The sequence below is a fragment of the Dendrobates tinctorius genome, unplaced genomic scaffold (assembly GCF_039654945.1).
Source record: "Dendrobates tinctorius isolate UK_male_01 unplaced genomic scaffold, ASM3965494v1 ptg000007l, whole genome shotgun sequence".
Classification (NCBI taxonomy): Eukaryota; Metazoa; Chordata; class Amphibia; order Anura; family Dendrobatidae; genus Dendrobates; species Dendrobates tinctorius.
Genome location: NW_027361675.1, coordinates 58,310,598 through 58,330,619, shown reverse-complemented (window position 1 = coordinate 58,330,619; position 20,022 = coordinate 58,310,598). Strand labels below are relative to the sequence as shown.

Here is a 20,022-nt window from a genome sequence, read left to right as displayed (position 1 = left end):
GTAAAAAAAAAAAAAATACTACATACATACATACTACATGCATGCTACAAACAGTCATATGTAAAAGTTTGGGCACCCCTATTAATGTTAACCTTTTTTCTTTATAACAATTTTGGTTTTTGCAACAGCCATTTCAGTTTCATATATCTAATAACTGATGGACTCAGTTATATTTCTGGATTCAAATGTGATTTATTGTACTATCAGAAAATGTGCAATCTGCATTTTAACAAAATTTGACCAGTGCAAAAGTATGGGCACCCATATCATTTTCTTGATTTGAACACTCTTAACTACTTTTTACTGACTTCCTGAAGCACTAAATTGGTTTTGTAACCTCATTGAGCTTTGAACTTCATAGCCAGGTGTATCAAATCATGAGAAAAGGTATTTAAGGTGGCCACTTGCAAGTAGTTCTCCTATTTGATTCTTCTATGAAGAGTGGCATCATGGGCTCCTCAAAACAACTCTCAAATGATCTGAAAACAAAGATTATTCAACATAGCTTTTCAGGGGAAGAATACAAAAAGTTGTCTCAGCGATTTAACCTGTCAGTTTCCACTGTGAGGAACATAGTAAGGAAATGGAAGAACACAGGTACAGTTCTTGTTAAGCCCAGAAGTGGCAGGCCAAGAAAAATATCGGAAAGGCAGAGAAGAAGAATGGTGAGAACAGTCAAGGACAATCCACAGACCACCTCCAAAGACCTGCAGTATCATCTTGCTGCAGATGGTGTCACTGTGCATCGGTCAACAATACAGCGCACTTTGCACAAGGAGAAGCTGTATGGGAGAGTGATGCGAAAGAAGCCGTTTCTGCAAGCACGCCACAAACAGAGTCGCCTGAGGTATGCAAAAGCACATTTGGACAAGCCAGTTACATTTTGGAAGAAGGTCCTGTGGACTGATGAAACAAAGATTGAGGTGTTTGGTCATACAAAAAGGCGTTATGTATGGAGGCTAAAAACCACAGCATTCCAAGAAAAACACTTCCTACCCACAGTAAAATTTGGTGGAGGCTCCATCATGCTTTGGGGCTGTGTGGCCAATGCTGGCACCGGGAATCTTGTTAAAGTTGAGGGTCGCATAGATTCAACTCACTATCAGCAGATTCTTGACAATAATGTGCAAGAATCAGTGACGAAGTTGAAGTTACGCAGGGTATGGATATTTCAGCAAGACAATGATCCAAAACACCGCTCCAAATCTACTCAGGCGTTCATGCAGAGGAACAATTACAATGTTCTGGAATGGCCATCCCAGTCCCCAGACCTGAATATCATTGAACATCTGTGGGATAATTTGAAGCGGGCTGTCCATGCTCGGCGACTATCAAACTTAACTGAACTGGAATTGTTTTGTAAACAGGAATGGTGACAAATACCTTCATCCAGGATCCAGGACCTCATTAATAGATACAGGAAGTGACTAGAGGCTGTTATTTTTGCAAAAGGAGGATCTACGAAATATTAATGTCACTTTTATGTTGAGGTGCCCATACTTTTGCACCGGTCAAATTTTGTTAAAATGCAGATTGCACATTTTCTGTTAGTACAATAAACCTCATTTGAATCCAGAAATATAACTGAGTCCATCAGTTATTAGATATTTGAAACTGAAATAGCTGTTGCAAAAACCAAAATTGTTAGAAAGAAAAAAGGTTAACATTAATAGGGGTGCCCAAAATTTTACATATGACTGTACATACTACATGCTACATACATACTACATACATACTACATGCATGCTACATACATACTACATGCTACATACATAGTACATATATACTACATATATACTACATGCATGCTACATACATGCTACATGCTACATACATACTACATACTACATATATACTACATACATGCTACATGCTACATACATACTACGTACATACTACATGCTACATACATACTACATACATGCATCATACATACTACATGCTACATACATACTACATACATACTACATATATACTACATGCATGCTACATACATACTGCATGCATGCTACATACATACTACATGCATGCTACATACATACTACATGCTACATACATACTACATACATACTACATGCATGCTACATACATACTACATGCTACATACATACTACATATATACTACATGCATGCTACATACATACTACCTACATACATACTACATGCATGCTACATACATACTACATGCTACATACATACCACATATATACTACATGCATGCTACATACATGCTACATGCTACATACATACTACATACATACTACATGCTACATACATACCACATATATACTACATGCATGCTACATACATGCTACATGCTACATACATACATACTACATGCATGCTACATACATACTACATGCTACATACATACCACATATATACTACATACATACTACATACATACTACATGCATACTGCATGCTACATACATACTAAATGCTACATACATACCACATATATACTACATACATACTACATGCATGCTACATACAATACATTCATACAATACATACATAGACATACAGTACATATAACATAGAGTAACATACTTACCAATACTTGTCACATTGTTCCCCGAAGCCATTGTCATCTACGGAATAAATATTAACATAACAAACCACAAAAATACTCACCCATGATCTGAAGCAGTCCACGAGTGTGTCCCACGACGATCTTGGGTAGAGAACTGCAGCATCAGCTGATGCTGCCGCTCTCTACGGGCTGCAGGAATCCAATGACGGAAGGTAGGTATCCTTCCGCACTGTATTCCTCCGCCACTTAAAAAAAAAAAATCCCTAGTCTCACGTTATGGTAAAAGCTGTGTGGGAAATTCCAATTTTTTTTATGTCCTGCTGAGAAGAAAAAAAAACTGCTTCTGCTGCTAGCAATTTGGCCTGCACAACACACCAGTCACTGTGTGTGCAGTGCAAGGGGAGGCTATATAGTGGTGTATCAGTGGTGTTGGTTGTTGGGCTGCCTTCTAAGGCTTCCTGACATTCCTGCATTGCTGTTTACCCACTGCTCCGCAAACTGCTTTTTTAAAAGCAATCCAATCTCCCTTATCCTCTAGTCACTTTTGTCACAGCTGTGCCATCGAGCCTGTCACATAGCGCTCAGATATCAGTGGGCCTCTCACAATCCAAAAGTGTCCACTGTCCACAAGTGTGTGCAGAAATTCAAAATCTCCCTTATCCTCTAGTCACTTTTGTCACAGCTGTGCCATCGAGCCTGTCACATAGCGCTCAGATATCAGTGGGCCTCACACAATCCAAAAGTGTCCACTGTCCACAAGTGTGTGCAGAAATTCAAAATCTCCCTTATCCTCTAGTCACTTTTGTCACAGCTGTGCCATCGAGCCTGTCACATAGCGCTCAGATATTCATTGGGCCTCACACAATCCAAAAGTGTCCAGTGTCCAAAAGTGTGTGCAGAGATTCAAAATCTCCCTTATCCTCTAGTCACTTTTGTCACAGCTGTGCCATCGAGCCTGTCACATAGCGCTCAGATATCAGTGGGCCTCACACAATCCAAAAGTGTCCACTGTCCACAAGTGTGTGCAGAAATTCAAAATCTCCCTTATCCTCTAGTCACTTTTGTCACAGCTGTGCCATCGAGCCTGTCACATAGCGCTCAGATATTCATTGGGCCTCACACAATCCAAAAGTGTCCAGTGTCCAAAAGTGTGTGCAGAGATTCAAAATCTCCCTTATCCTCTAGTCACTTTTGTCACAGCTGTGCCATCGAGCCTGTCACATAGCGCTCAGATATCAGTGGGCCTCACACAATCCAAAAGTGTCCACTGTCCACAAGTGTGTGCAGAAATTCAAAATCTCCCTTATCCTCTAGTCACTTTTGTCACAGCTGTGCCATCGAGCCTGTCACATAGCGCTCAGATATTCATTGGGCCTTACACAATCCAAAAGTGTCCAGTGTCCAAAAGTGTGTGCAGAGATTCAAAATTTCCCTTATCCTCTAGTCACTTTTGTCAAAGCTGTGCCATCGAGCCTGTCACATAGCGCTCAGATATTCATTGGGCCTCACACAATCCAAAAGTGTCCAGTGTCCAAAAGTGTGTGCAGAGATTCAAAATCTCCCTTATCCTCTAGTCATTTTTGTCACAGCTGTGCCATCGAGCCTGTCACATAGCGCTCAGATATCAGTGGGCCTCACACAATCCAAAAGTGTCCAGTGTCCAAAAGTGTGTGCAGAGATTCAAAATCTCCCTTATCCTCTAGTCACTTTTGTCACAGCTGTGCCATCGAGCCTGTCACATAGCGCTCAGATATCAGTGGGCCTCACACAATCCAAAACTGTCCAGTGTCCAAAAGTGTGTGCAGAAATTCAAAATCTCCCCTGTCCTATAGACACCTTGTACCTTGTTTTACATTACTATATAGTTTGTTGGATTTTGTCTACATTTCTACCAAAAATGAGGAAGGCTGGTGGAAGAGGCCGTGGAATTGGGCGGGGGTTGGCAGCTGGTAGTGATGGTGTTGGTGGTGGATCTGATGGTAGTGGCAAGAGCAAAATAGGACCGAATGCAGGAGGTGCTGACCCTGCGTCATCGTCTGGCTACATAAGGCCTCGAACGCTTAGTTTTCTAGGAGTTGGCAAACCGCTTTTAAAGCCAGAGCATCAGGAAAAAGTTTTGTCTTACATTGCTGACTCAGCCTCCAGCTCTATCGCCTCCTCTTCTTCAGTTGTAAAAAGTAAAAGCACTGAGTCGTCATTGGAGGCTCATGTTCATGAACCACACCTTTCCTTGTGTCCGTCACCCCAACCAAGATTGAAGGATGACGCAGGCCATACTACTGATTACTCCATGGAGCTGTTTTCACATACCATGCCTGGATTATCAAGTGAAATGGTGAATTACCCAGGCCAAGATGAATCTAACATGGAGTGCACTGATGCACAGCCGCTGATGGATGATTCTGCTGGTACATTCACTCAGAGCACTACATTGTCCTCGCAGTGTACAGAGCCAGATTCTGACCCTGATGAGACTCAGGTGCCCCTTCCCGCACACTATACCACCATACACGGTGACACAGAGGAAGGTGCACATGACATAGAAGAGGAGGTGATGGATGACCCAGTTGTTGACCCAGATTGGGGGAATAGGGTGCTGCTTCCAATAGCTCAGATGAGGAGCATCCACAGCAGACATCGACATCGCAACAGCTGTTATCTGGCAGGCCCGGAGCACTCCAAAGACAGGTTCCAAACATCAAAAGAGTTGCTGGACAGCTTGTCCAGAGGGTCAAAAGATCACAGCGTGCTAGGCCGCAAAATGTCTGCCAAAGTAGGAAGAGTGCACATGGTGGAGCGGCTGTGCGAGCAGAGGCAGGCCATAATGCATTTGTGGGAGGATACACGGCCAGGCACTTTGAGAGCAGAAATGGAGTTGACAGGTGTGCAGTGGTCGAAGCTGAAAGACCTTTGTAAAGTCCTTCAGTGTTTTGAGGAATGCACTCGGCTGGTAAGCGCAGACGACGCCATCCTAAGCATGAGCATCCCACTTATGCGTCTGCTCATGCAAACTTTGACGCACCTTAAGGAGCAGGCGTCTGCAGCCAATGTTGATGAGGAGGAAGAGGAGGAGGGAATCCTTGATGACATTCAGCCATTGCCTGCTCAGGGACCTCTCCTGGACGAGGTGGAGGAAGAAGAGGAGGAGGATGATGGGGATGATTACTTAGGGGAGGAGGATGCATCTCGTGGGGCAAGTGAAAATGTTGGCGTGGCAAGGTCTGGTACAGGGTTTGTGCGTGACTGGAGGGATGTGGATTTGCCAGAAAGTGCTCCTCCAACCAGCACTCGCAGTGCATCATTGACACCGGGAACATTGGCCCACATGTCAGATTATGCCTTGCGGATACTAAAAAGGGACCCCCGCATTGCCAAAATGATGAACGATGAAGACTACTGGTTGGCCAGCATCCTGGATCCACGCTATTAAGGCAAATTACAAAACATCATGCCACAGGAGAACCTTGACCTAATATTGGCTAATAAACAAGCAACTCTGGTAAATCGGTTGCTTGAGGCATTCCCAGCACACAGCAGCGGTGATGGTTCTCACACGAGCCGTACGGGCCGGGGGGCAGCTTGGCAGAGGTGTTCGTGGTGCACACAGCAGAAGTGGCGTTGGAGACAGGGGTTTCATGACAATGTTGTGGACTGATTTTTCAAGTACCGCTCACACAACTGGTAATACTGCATCGATGGAAAGTGACAGGAGACAGCAGTTGTCAACTATGGATACAAACTACTTTTCCTCCCATATCGATGTTCTCCCACACAGGTCATTCCCCTTTGACTATTGGGCCGCTAAACTGGACACCTGGCCTGAATTGGCCCAATATGCCTTACAGGAGCTCGCTTGCCCAGCTGCAAGTGTGCTATCGGAAAGAGTCTTCAGTGCAGCTGGATCAATCCTGACAGAAAAAAGGACCCGTCTGTCAACCCAAAATGTGGATGATCTAACCTTCATTAAAATGAACCACGCATGGGTTTCCAAGGATTTTGTCCCACCTTCCCCTGATGACACATAGGGTGACAGAAAAATGGCTTGCTTTGGTCCACCTCTTCCTGGTACTTCACCTATTTCGCCTTTTGCATCAGCTGAATGTCCAACATCAACATATGCCACTTTCTAAAACTCCCTAACTGTGCTGCCTCCCCCCCATGGCCGGGGTCACCACCTACCGCATGACACCGTGCGAGTGCCGTTGCCCTGGACAGGTGGGTAGGCTGACTCTTGGGCGCGGGCACTGGCACAGGGTCCCTCATAGTGCAATCAAGTGTCTCTGACGGTGGTGGTGCACACCCGCCGTCAGACACACCGCTGTACTATGAGGGGCCCAGTGCCAGTACCGACGCCCACGAGTGGGCCCCCTTGCTTGGGCAGGGCCCCAGCATTTGCAATCTTTACCTCTCCCTGCTCCTCCGCTGTGTAATCTGGGCCGTCAAATCCATACTGTGCCTGACACCGTCTGAGCCTGCCTCCTGAGACATATATTTTGAATGTGTACGCTATCCATACATGTTATCCAGGGATACGGTACCCTTTCTAACCTTTGTGCAATCACGTGCAATCCATACTGGGCCTAACACCGTCTGAGCCTGCCTCATGCTGTATAGACATATATTTTGAATGTGTACGCTATCCATACATGTTATCCAGGGATACGGTACCCTTTCTAACCTTTGTGCAATCACGTGCAATCCATACTGGGCCTAACACCGTCTGAGCCTGCCTCATGCTGTATAGACATATATTTTGAATGTGTACGCTATCCATACATGTTATCCAGGGATACGGTACCCTTTCTAACCTTTGTGCAATCACGTGCAATCCATACTGGGCCTAACACCGTCTGAGCCTGCCTCCTGAGACATATATTTTGAATGTGTACGCTATCCATACATGTTATCTGGGGATACGGTACCCTTTCTAACCTTTGTGCAATCACGTGCAATCCATACTGGGCCTGCCTCCTGAGACATATATTTTGAATGTGTACGCTATCCATACATGTTATCCGGGGATACGGTACCCTTTCTAACCTTTGTGCAATCACGTGCAATCCATACTGGGCCTAACACCGTCTGAGCCTGCCTCATGCTGTATAGACATATATTTTGAATGTGTACGCTATCCATACATGTTATCCAGGGATACGGTACCCTTTCTTAGGGTGGTTTCACATTAGCGCTTTTTAAGCGCACGCACGGCCGGGGGTAGCTCCGCCCCCGAGCCGGCTCTCTGCCCGGCGTGCCCGCCCCTTGCTTGTAGCGCCGCCTCCTAGCGCACAGCGGCGCCTGCGATCGGCGCACCCTATCTTTAGCATAGGGTGTGCAGATCGTGCGCAGGCCGTGCGCTAGTTGCGCTTTGACCTGCGCTGCGCACTTTTGATGGTGCGCCGTGCGCCAAAATCAAACTTTTCGGATTTTGGCGCGCACGGCGCACCATCAAAAGTGCGCAGCGCAGGTCAAAGCGCAACTAGCGCACGGCCTGCGCACGATCTGCGCACCCTATGCTAAAGATAGGGTGCGCCGATCGCAGGCGCCGCTGTGCGCTAGGAGGCGGCGCTACAAGCAAGGGGCGGGCACGCCAGGCAGAGAGCCAGCTCGGGGGCGGAGCTACCCCCGGCCGTGTGTGCGCTTAAAAAGCGCTAATGTGAAACCACCCTAACCTTTGTGCAATCACGTGCAATCCATACTGGGCCTAACACCGTCTGAGCCTGCCTCCTGAGACATATATTTTGAATGTGTACGCTATCCATACATGTTATCTGGGGATACGGTACCCTTTCTCACCTTTGTGCAATCACGTGTAATCCATACTGGGCGTGAGAATGGCTGGCGAGCTGTTAAGCAAGCTACAGCACCTGTCCAGACAAGTACAGGGATTCCCTAGCAAGGAGACTTATTTGATTGTTTTCAATGTTGGGACAGCAATTTTTGGGGAGCACTATACTCTGGAGAATGATAGATGGGGCCCACCATACACTGGAACATTCCAAAGGTGGACATCAGACACTGGAGCAGCATTTACAGGGCCCATTATACACTAGAGCATTAGAAATGGGGCCCATTATGTTTGGAGCATTATTTGGGCCCATAAGACAGTGGAGCTTCATCCATGGGGACCAACATATACTGTAGCATTATGTGGAGCTCATCATATACTGTTTCAAACATTATATGGGACCAATGATTCTGTATGGAGAAATAGATGGGCCTCGTCATGAGATGTAAAAAGTGAGGTATTTTTCATTGTACTATACCGCTATTTCTCTGCCGTATCGGAGCATGATGAGTTGTGGTATGTGTTAAAGGGGCGCTCTTTCGCCCAGGGCACATGAAAACCTGCAGCCAGCCCTTCCCCCCCCACAACTTTAGCCAAATAACCCCCATTTTTCTGTGCGTAACTTGTATTATGAAGTTAATTAAGGTTGACAAGTTTAAGAAAGAAGAATTGATGCTTTTGGCATTCAAATGGGCACTGTAGGTGTGTTTCCTGTCCTCTCACTGCCGACTTTTATTCCCCATTGACTTACATTGGGTTTCGTGTTTCGGGACGACCCCGACTTTTCCCTATAATCGGACGATCTTGCTCGACCCGACTTTTGGAAAAGTCGGGTTTCACGAAACGAAATGCGACCCTAAAAAACCAAAAGTCGCTCAACTCTAGTGGTGAGTACTTTGAACCCCCATGTGCTTCACAGAAGTTTATAATGCAGAGCAGTGAAAATAAAAAATCATTTTTTTCCTCAAAAATGATTTTTTAGCCCGCTATTTTTTATTTTCACAAGACTAACAGGAGAAATTGGACCACAAAAGTTGTGCAATTTGTCCTGAATACACTGATACTCCATATGTGGGGGGAACCACTGTCTGGGCGCATGGGAGAGCTCAGAAGGGAAGGAGTGCCATTTTGCAATGCAGACTTTGATGGAATGTTCTGCGGGTGTCATATTGCATTTGCAGAGCCCCTGATGTGCATAAACAGTAGAAACCCCCCACAAGTGACCCCATTTTAGAAACTAGACCCCCTAAGGAGCTTATCTAGACATGTAGTGAGCATTTTGAACCCCCAAGAACTTCACAAAAATTTATAACGCAGAGCCGTGAAAATAAAAAATCATTTTTTTCCTCAAAAAATGATTTTTTAGCCTGCAATTTTTTATTTTCACAAGGGTAACAGGAGAAATTGGACCCCAAAAGTTGTTGTACAGTTTGTCCTGAGTACGCTGGTACCCCATATGTGGGAGGAACCACTGTTCGGGCACACGTCGGGGCTCGGAAGGGAAGTAGTGATGTTTTGAAATGCCGACTTTGATGGAATGGTCTGCGGACGTCATGTACATTTACAGAGCCTCTGATGTACCTAAACAGTAGAAACTCCCCACAAGTGACCCCATTTTAGAAACTAAACCCCCCCAGGAACTTATCTAGATGTGTGGTAAGCACTTTGAACCCCCAAGTGCTTCACAGAGGTTTATAACGCCGAGCCGTGAAAATAAAAAATCATTTTTTTCCACAAAGATATTTTTTTAACCCCAATTTTTTAGTTTCCTGAGGGTAACAGGAGAAATTCGACCCCAAAAGCTGTTGTCCAGTTTGCCCTAAGTACGCTGGTACCCCATATGTGGGGAGAACCACTGTTTGGGCACATGTCAGGGCTCTGAAAGGAAGTAGTGACGTTTTGAAATGCCGACTTTGATGGAATGGTATGCGGGCGTCATGTATGTTTGCAGAGCCTCTGATGTGCCTATACAGTAGAAACTCCTCACAAGTGACCCCATTTTGGAACTAGACCCCCGGAGGAACTTATCTAGATGTGTGGTGAGCACTTTGAACCCCCAAGTGCTTCACAGAAGTTTATAACGCAGAGCCGTGAAAATAAAAAAATATTTTTTTTCCACAAACATGTTTTTTTAGCCCCCAATTTTTTATTTTCCCAAGGGTAACAGGAGAAATTAGACACCAAAAGTTTTTGTGCAATTTTTTCTGAGTACGCTGATACCCCATATGTGGGGGTAAACCACTGTTTGGGCGCACGTCAGGGCTCGGAATGGAGGGAGCACTGTTTGACTTTTTGAACACTAAATTGGCTGGAATAAATAGTGGTGCCATGTCACGTTTGGAGACCCCGTGATGTGCCAAAACAGTGGAAACCCCTCAATTCTAACTCCAACCCTCACCCCAATACATCCCTAACCCTAATCATAACCCTAACCACAACCCTAACGCCATCACACCCCTAACCCTAATCCCAACTCTAACCCTAACCACAAGCCTAACCCTAATCCCAACCCCAACCCACCCCTAATCCTAATCTTAACTTTAATTCCAACCCTAACCCAAATTTCAACCCTAACCCTAATTCCAACGCTAACCCTAGTTCCAACCCTAACCCAAATTCTAACCCTAATGGAAAAATAAAAATATTGTCTTTATTTTTTTATTTGTGCATACCTATGGGGGTGACTAAGGGGGATTTATATACTTTTTTATTTTGATCACTGTGAAAGTTTATCACAGTGATCAAAATGAATGAATGAATCTGCAGCGTTGCAGATTCCGGCGGGCGCACTGCGCATGCGCCCGCCATTTTCCAAGATGGCGGCGCCCATGATCCGGGATAGCGGGACACTGGGACGGCCAGAGGGACATACTATGTACCGGGGGGTGAGGGGGATCTGAAGGTGGGGGGAAGCGGAGGGAAGGCGGGGGAGCAGACCATGACAGCAGCGGCAGATCGCCTATGTCATTCGGTGGCAGGGGCAGATCACCCCTGTTAGCCAGTGTGGGGGGGTCGGATCAGTGTCTCCAGCCATGTCTGATGCTACTGCAGCATCGGCCATGGCTGGATTGTAATATTTCATCAAATTTCATTGATGAAATATTACTATCGCTCTGATTCGCTGTTTCACTTTTAACAGCCAATCAGAGCGATTGTAGCCACGTGGGGACGAAGCCACCCCCCTGGGGTGAAGTACAAAACCCCTGTACCTGCAGGTCGGGTGACCTTTCATTGACCCCGGTCACTCGACCCGCAGGGGGGCTTTCAAGTCATGACACAGCATATGCGTCATTGGTCGGATTGGCACCGACTTTCATGACGCATACGCTGTGTCACTGGTCGGGAAGGGGTTAAAAGAGAAAATACAGTAGTCTGAGTAGTCTGACCATAAATGGCTTAACCCAACCACTAATCATGAGTGGAGAAAAAATGTTAGTGTTATCACTCATATTCTCTGAAAAAAGGCCAGGAAAGCAAAAATTCTGCTGGGGAATGTAAACTTTTGAGCACAACTGTATATATATATATATATATATATATATATTCAATTTATCTTCAATGTAACCAAAATCTACCAAAGGCAGGTCATATCTGCTTACCTAGTCTTTTGTCTATATCAAGTTCAACTACTGGATCTAATGTGTATGTTGCACATCAGATACAGAGCAGAAGTGGAGCCCAATGTAACAGTTCAAAGATGTAACATAGCTAGCATTCTGGGAAACATCTTTAACCAGGTGGCAACTTAACATTTCATTATTACTTGCTGACACACAAGCCATCATATTAAAATAAAAATATATTTTTTATTAAAAAAAAAAACTTTGACACTAAAATGGTGGATTTTTTTTATTCAAAAGGTAGCAAACAGCATATTGAATTCAATAATATTTTAGCTTCCTTTAGTTATACACACCAGAATTTTTATTTTGACCCTGCGGAGTCAAACTCATTACAAATTATCAGCAAGCCTTATTAAATACATCAATCCTAGATATACCTAAAGGAACTAAAACAAATGTATTTAAGCTTTATGGCGGCCAAATTGGCCGTAAATAGGAGCTAGAAAACTCTATCAGTGTTATTAGATCTCGTTAAAAAATTAAGAATGGATCATGGTGAGCAATAGACTAACTGGCATCATCACTAACTGTCAAACTAAATTTAATGCAGCTTGGAAACTGTAGATTGTCCTCCGTAATCATTTATTAAATGTGTAAAGAAAAGAACAATAACATTTTGGTCCTATGTTCTGGATCTTCATCAGAACGTAACGGAAAAAGTGAACATGCAGGAGGCGCTGTAGCAGAGTGACACGTGCGAATGCGCAACAACATGTGCAACTGCAGTCGCTCTACTACAACACATCCTACAGGTGCCCCTCTTACCTATGCCAATCTGATACATTCTGATGAAGGTCTGGAATATAGGACGTTAAAGTTAATGTTCTTTTGGTTTTTGGATTGATTCAATAAATCTTTATCACTTCTTCTGCATACTCCTTAGTGACGAGTTTCCATATACATGTTTTACAGATTGGATCCCTACTCAGGCACCATCCTTCCCATGGAGCGATGTATATTATCTTCCAATATTAATCATTATTAAATATTTCCTTTGCTTAGAAGGGTTTGGGGATATCCTCCCACTACTTCTTCATCTTTTTGTTCTCCATTTCATGTATATATAAATCTATCCAGGTATCTGATCAGGTTATACCAAGTAAGTTTATAAATTGTTTCACTTCTCCTTGGTTTGACAATGAAGTAGTTTATAAGGTATAACATCCTAGAAGTTTCTTAATGTTAAGGGGGCTTCACACATAGCGATATCGCTAGCAATATCGCTAAAGCGTCACCGATTTTGTGACACAGCAGCGATATTGCTAGCGATATCGCTACATGTGATACTTACCTCCGACCGGCTCCCCCGCTGGCTATCTCTGATTGCGCGAGATCGGCCTGGTCCATTTCTCGTCGCCGGATTCCTGCTGGCACCAACGAGCGAGCCATGACCGCAGGCGGCAGCCGGTCACCCTCACCGCGTCTGAAAGGTAAGAGTGACTGCCGACCGCTGCTGCATCGCTAGTGAGATCTGCCTGTGTGGCAGCTCACTAGCGACCATTTAGCAATGCACCAGTGATCCTGATCAGGCCATATCATGGTCGGGATCGCTGGTGCATCACTAAATGTAAAGGGACCTTTAAACTGTCCTCTTCTCGTACTGTGACAAGCCGTGCATACTTTATCTATTATCTGATCTCTGTTAGCCATTGTTATGTAGACCTTCAATAAGAATCCAGGAAAGATGAACAAACATTGTATATCGAAATTCCATACCATTAGCCTGCAGCAAAAATCTGAGCAGCTAACTTCATCATACAATAAGGCATGCAACGTAAAGCCAACAGTGAAAGAACTATGGAAGATTTAGAGTATTTCACACTCCAGTAACCCTTAGGCACCTTAAGCCAAAGACATGATTTAGGAAATGAGCCCTTGACCAGCAAAGCCTTACATAAGTGTCTTAAAGTTAATAGTGTTGTTCATGCAGGGAACAAGTGACCTCACCAGCCAGTCAGTAAGACTTCCTAAATTGATAGACTTAATAGAACAGGATATCAGGGGGCAACTACATAACGATACAGTATATTATACAGACAGCCGTGTCTCAGTAAGAGGCTAATAAAGCTGCACTCAGCTAATCATGAAAGGCCCTTTGTTGCCTCAGGTGAATAAACCAGGTCACAAGGTGATGTTAGCGAACATGTAGTTCAGATATAAACAGCTCAAATAAGGCACATTCTTCCTGGGAAATGAAAGCCATGGAGTGTTTAAAGACAAATCACATCCTACCTGCTTCTGTCTCTTCTGAAACCTTTTCTTTCCAAACTGCTGTTGGCAGAGGTTGTGATCATTTTCCCTATCTGAGCCATAGTGGTGGCTGTATTTATTGTTCTTTTGTGGCTTATTGTTCTTTTGAGGTTTAAAAGACAGTCCATTGTTTATAATGTCCCGCTTCTTTTTACTGAGAGGGGACTGCTGCTTGGTTTCACGCTCATCAGGCATCAACGCTCCTTCCTTCTGCAGAAAGAAAAAATGCAATAAGGTGAGATTTGCTATGAAATGTGTAGAAAATAGGTACATTATTCAAAAATATCTTTTTTGACAGCCAATCAGATTCTTGCTTTATTTAATGATATCTCATACACCATTTATAGATCATTTTTGCAGCCCCGACGTCTACTACATCAAACGTGAAAGGTTAATATACCGTTTCCTGTATCCATACAGTAATACAGATTATCATTTATGAATATGATATAAAGCAACTTTTAGTGCAAATTAAAGATATGGATAAAAATCATTCTTGCTTCTTTCAAGGTTCTAAATTTGCATCTTCTGTGCCTGAATGAAACCATGACAAGAAGGGTCATGGAGATGCAAAATGAACATCCATATCAATGCTAGCATAAACCACAATATAGCTCAATGGTTTAAAGTGAAATAGTGCAAAATATCGTGCAAAAATATATAATAACATACAAAACATATATATGTAAAATAATTGATCATTAAGACCAGCTGTGCAGAGTCAAACATCATGGCTCAACCCATCCTAACACATTGCACCATCTTTTTTGATTTCTATGTACAATGACTGGTACATGCCTGGGAGGCTTTGCACCCTTTTTTTTCCTGTGCTGTTGTTTCTTACTATATATAGTAAGAAACAACAGCACAGGAAAAAAAATATATATATACGCGTACACATATGTTTGTTTGTACAAATACATAGCGCATACAGTACATATACATATAAAGCTGAGTGTGTGTGTGTATGTATCAAGCTACACCCACTCTACAAAGCCCTGTCCAAAGGCTGATGGAGAGCGGGCTTGCAGAGCGAAAGTGTGGGAAGCAGGTGGAGAGTGGAGCTGTGAGGGAAAGAGCAGGACACGGATGGAGAGCGGGGCTGTGGAGGGAGAGAGAACTGTGGAGGGAGAGTGCGGGGCTGTGGAGGGAGAGAGCGTGGCTGTGGAGGGAGAGTGGGACACAGATGGAGAGTGGGGCTTCAGAGGGATAGAACGGGATGGCACATGGATGGCAGAGGGATAGAGCATGATGGAGGGTGGAGAGCGAGGTTGTGGAACAAGAGAGCATGATGGCGGGTGGAGAGTGGGGCTGTCAAGGGAGAGCGCGGGATGTGGGTGGAGAGCTTGTTTTGCTGAGGGAGATAGTGGAACGGCCAGTAGAGACGGGCTGTGGAGGGAGAGAGTGGGACGGCGAGCAGAGAGCAGGATGTCGAGTGGAGAATGGGGCTGTGGAGGGAGAGAGCGGGACAACAAGTGGAGAGTGTGACTGCAGAGGGAGAAAGCGGGATGGCCAGTGGAGAGTGGGGCTGCACAGGGAGAGAGCAAGGCTGTGGAGGGAGAATGCAGGATGGTGATTGGAGAGTGGGGCTGTGGAAGCATGACTGTGGATGGAAAACTGGGCAGCGGATGGAGACAGCGGGCCTGTGGAGAGAAAGTGGGGCTGCTGAGGGAGAAAGTGGGAAGGCCAGGGGAGACAGGGGCTGCGGAGGGAGAATGCAGGATGGTGGGTGGAGAGCTGGGCTTCGGAGGGAGAGAGCGGGATGGCAAGTGGAGAGCGGGGCTGTGGAGGGAGACAGCGGGACGGCGAGTCGAGAGCGAGGCTGCGGAGGGAGAGAGCGGGATGGTATATATCCCCTGTGGCTTTTACTACTAGTGGGGCCTAGGCAAAAGTTTAAAATGGGGCCCCAAATGCTAACATATTGCACCTCACACAGAAGCATTTAGCTTGTGTTTACGTGTGCTGAGTTCAGGCCGCTAAACGATTGTAATCAACAAAATTGAAGTCGTTCGACACTTGTTTCCTGGCCTCCTTCCACCGGCTGAGCAATAATGATGGGAACAGTACCATTGCTGTTAGATCAATCTGTCCCCATACAGTATCATGTTAGCAGCACATCTACAGTTTACACCGGAGATGTGCTGCTGAGAACAATGATTTTTGTTCTGACAAACAATCCAATCATTTTATGAATATGCAGCATTTTGCTTGCTTAGTATAATACACTCCATGGTCCTCCATATATTATAAAGTGCACCACAGTCCTCCATATTGTAAAATGCACACCCCATAGTCCTCCATATAGTATAATACACTCCCCATAGTCCTTCGTATAGTATAATACACTCCCTTTAGTCCTCCATATATTAAAATACACTCCTCAGTCCTTCATATAGTATTATAAACTTCCCATAGTCCTCCATATAGTATAATACACTCCTCATAGTGCTCCATATAGTATAATACACTCCTCAGTCCTCCATATAGTATAATTCACTCCTCATAGTGCTCCGTATAGTATCATACACCGCCATAGTCATCCATGCAGTACAATTCACTTCCCATAGTATTATGCACCCCATAGTTCTTCATATAGTATAATGAATTCCCCCATAGTCCTAAATACAGTATAATGCAGCCCACATATAGTATAATGCAGCCCACGTATAGTATAAGGCAGCCACCCCACAGAGTAAAATGCATCCATCCCACAGTATAATGTAGCCCCCCCAGAGTATAATGTTACCTCGCTTTACAATATAATGTGACCCCCATAGGATATAATGCAGCCCCTCCATAGAATATAATGAAACCAACTTATATAGTATAATGTAGCCCCCTCAAAGAGTATAATGAAGCCCCCATACAGTATAATCTAGCCCCTCAAAGAATATAATGCAGCCCCCATAGAATACAATGTAGTCCCCTCATAGAGTATGATGCAATCACCCACCATAGAATATAATAAATATAATACAGCCCCCATCGAATATAATGTAGCCCCCATAGAATATAATACAGCCCACCTCCCCATAGAATATAATGTAGCCCACCAAAGAATATAATACAGATAATACAGCCCACCTCCCCATAGAATATAATGTAACCCCCCCATAGAATATAATACAGTCCACCTCCCCAAACAATGCCTTTAGTGGGACAACCTCAACAAATGATAAGAAAAAAAAATAATTCACAACCAAGTGACATTATATTAGCACAGGAGATTGTGCGAACATGAGACCCTTGTAAAGTGGAGAACCACACAGAGTCAGTGAGAAAGACATGGGCAAACGGTGACTATGGGGCAGGGGAAAAGGACACAAGAGGGCTAGGGGAAACAGGCACAAGGATGACACAGGGGGGCTAGGGAGCAAGGGAGACAGGCACAAGGGGACACATGGGAGCAAGGAGGCAGGAGAGAAGGCCACAAGGGGACACACAGGGACTAGTGGGCAAGGGAGACTGACACAAGGGGACAAGGGAGACAGGCATAAGGGGACACATGGGGACAAGGGACACAAGCACTAGGGAGACAAGGCACAAGGGGACACACGGGGACTAGTGGGCAAGGGAGACTAACACAAAGGGACAAGGGACACAAGCACAAGGGAACAAGGGAGACAGGCACAAGGGGACTCATGGGGACTAGGAGGAAGGGGAGAAGGGCACAAGAGGACACAAGAGGACTCCGAGGGCCGAGTAGATAGGGACACATGGGGAGACGGGGCTGCATGGGTACAGGGGAAGATGGGGGGACTTGGGAGCAGGGAAGAAAGGAGCACAGGGATTAAGAGGACAGGGTAGATGGAGGACACATGGTGAGAAAGGATCGCAAGGGGACAAGAGAGACGGGGGAACAAGGGGATGCAGGGGAGACTTGACAGCAGGTCACACAGGTCACACAGGGACAAGGGGCAGTTAATGTAGGGGGGTGCAGGAGGACTCAGAGTATGAGAGTTGGGGAGCATTGGGGGAGGAGAGACTAGGCACGTGCGGGGGCCTGGAGGAGCACAATGACCTGGGGACCTACGAGGACATGGGGTTCAGGAGAGCAGGGAGCAAGTGCAGAGCATGGAGGAATCAGGCCTGGTGTCACAGGGGGCCAGGGACGCTGGGGTCTGAGGATGGCGACACACAGGCAGTGTAATGTATGCCTGTGTATATACTGAAACTAAAGAAGTAATGCTTATATATATCCATACACTAGACCTGGTTCAATCCTTAAATGTTAAAAAAGAATGACATAAAGATCTTAGCAGCTAAATGTGTTAAAGCCAGGGATTGCTGAAACTGGTTTCCGCACATTTTACAAACTTTTCTCTCCAGGGCCCTTCAGTGTCAGACCCTCTTTGCGCTGACATTTCAGATAGCATTGTGCACTAAACAATAACTTGCTGATATACCACATGGACCTTGGTCTTCACAATCAAACAGCTAAAATGCTTAGAGCATAAATGGCTGAATGCATTAGACACTCTAGTTTCGGGCAGAAAGCAGATTTAGGAACTAAATCAAGAGGCTTGAGAAACATGATTTGAAATAGCCTGTCAGATCAGATAAGTGGTACTGGTGGTAACAAGTAATTTGGAGAGCGCTTTGACAAGGAAATAGTTTTTCAAAACTGATGTACACAGGGGAAAAACGTTTTATTATTGTTCTCCACATTAATATTTAACAATAAATGTATTTTTATTAATCTACAGCGACCCCAAGACTAACAAAGGCACATTATAATTGATTCTATAAAAGTAAAGAGCAGAATGCATTACAGAAACCTTATTTTCAGCAACATTATCTGTCAGTACAAAGTAAGACTTTGCTGACTATTCTTTCTGACTAATGTGTACGGGGGTCTTTACTTCTTTCTGGATGGCATGCAATTTTTGTATAGCCTTATGTAACATTAGGTTAGACAGGCTAGTCACAATGTGCATGACTACATTACCTTGAGATCAGCACAACAGAGAAAGCAGGAGAGGTCAATAATATCAATTATGTATAATATATGCTTCTATGAAAACTCAATAAGAATGATACACCACTGAAAAAACACACTGTCCAAGTTAGACTCCTTTAGGCTAAGAAGCACACAACATTTTAAGGCCCTCAAATATAATTGCTAGAATACACCTGATTCTGATTCTGTTTCAATGGGGTGTATTCATATCTATAGAAGCCCCGATGATATACTGCACAATATCGGCATTTAATACACATTTAGCACAAGCTCCACAGGCTTTGGAAATATTGTAAAGGACCAGAATAGACACATCATGCCAAAGATTTCTCTTTCCGTGCCTTTGGGCCTTTCCTCTCCATCCTGTGACAGGGTGTTTCCTTTGACCCTACATGATACTTGATGGATCAAGGCCTTTAGAGGCAAGTGGGACAAGATGAGATGCCACATAACTTTTTTATTTTTAGAGAAAACATTCTGTAGATAGTCATAATCATTACTACAGTTGAGTGGATCAATCCCCAGAGGATCAACTTAGAGTCACATTTCCTGAAATTTGTGGTTCCACGTGAAGTCAAACAATTCGAGAATCAATTAGCAAGGAATGCAAAAAAATTATATGACTTGTTCCTCATCATTTTCTACACTACTGAAGCATCAGACAGTAGGCTAATGATAATTTGCAAGGCCCTGTAAAGCCCTTTAGCTATGACATCACATGGTCTATCTCAGTTTATCAAGAGGACTATCATACCTTGTAGGGTGCTGGCCAGTACCGAGAGCACAGCTGGCGGCAGGACTGGCAGCTTGTACAGCGGGGTTGAATTCCATCTCAAGAACCACTGGGTAAGTAGATTATACAGATCATA

At 44.6% G+C, this 20,022-nt stretch overlaps 1 protein-coding gene across 5 annotated transcripts in view; it reads right to left on the bottom strand.

Annotated features, from left to right (window-relative positions):
• AUTS2 (activator of transcription and developmental regulator AUTS2) overlaps positions 1 to 20,022 on the bottom strand; it is a 2,002,816-nt gene that overhangs the window by 1,577,378 nt on the left and 405,416 nt on the right. For all 5 annotated transcript variants that reach the window (XM_073575027.1, XM_073574999.1, XM_073574990.1 and 2 more), the window contains exon 2: positions 14,176 to 14,403. In XM_073575027.1, the coding sequence (XP_073431128.1) occupies positions 14,176 to 14,403 (228 nt within the window). The remainder of the gene's footprint in view (positions 1 to 14,175; positions 14,404 to 20,022) is intronic.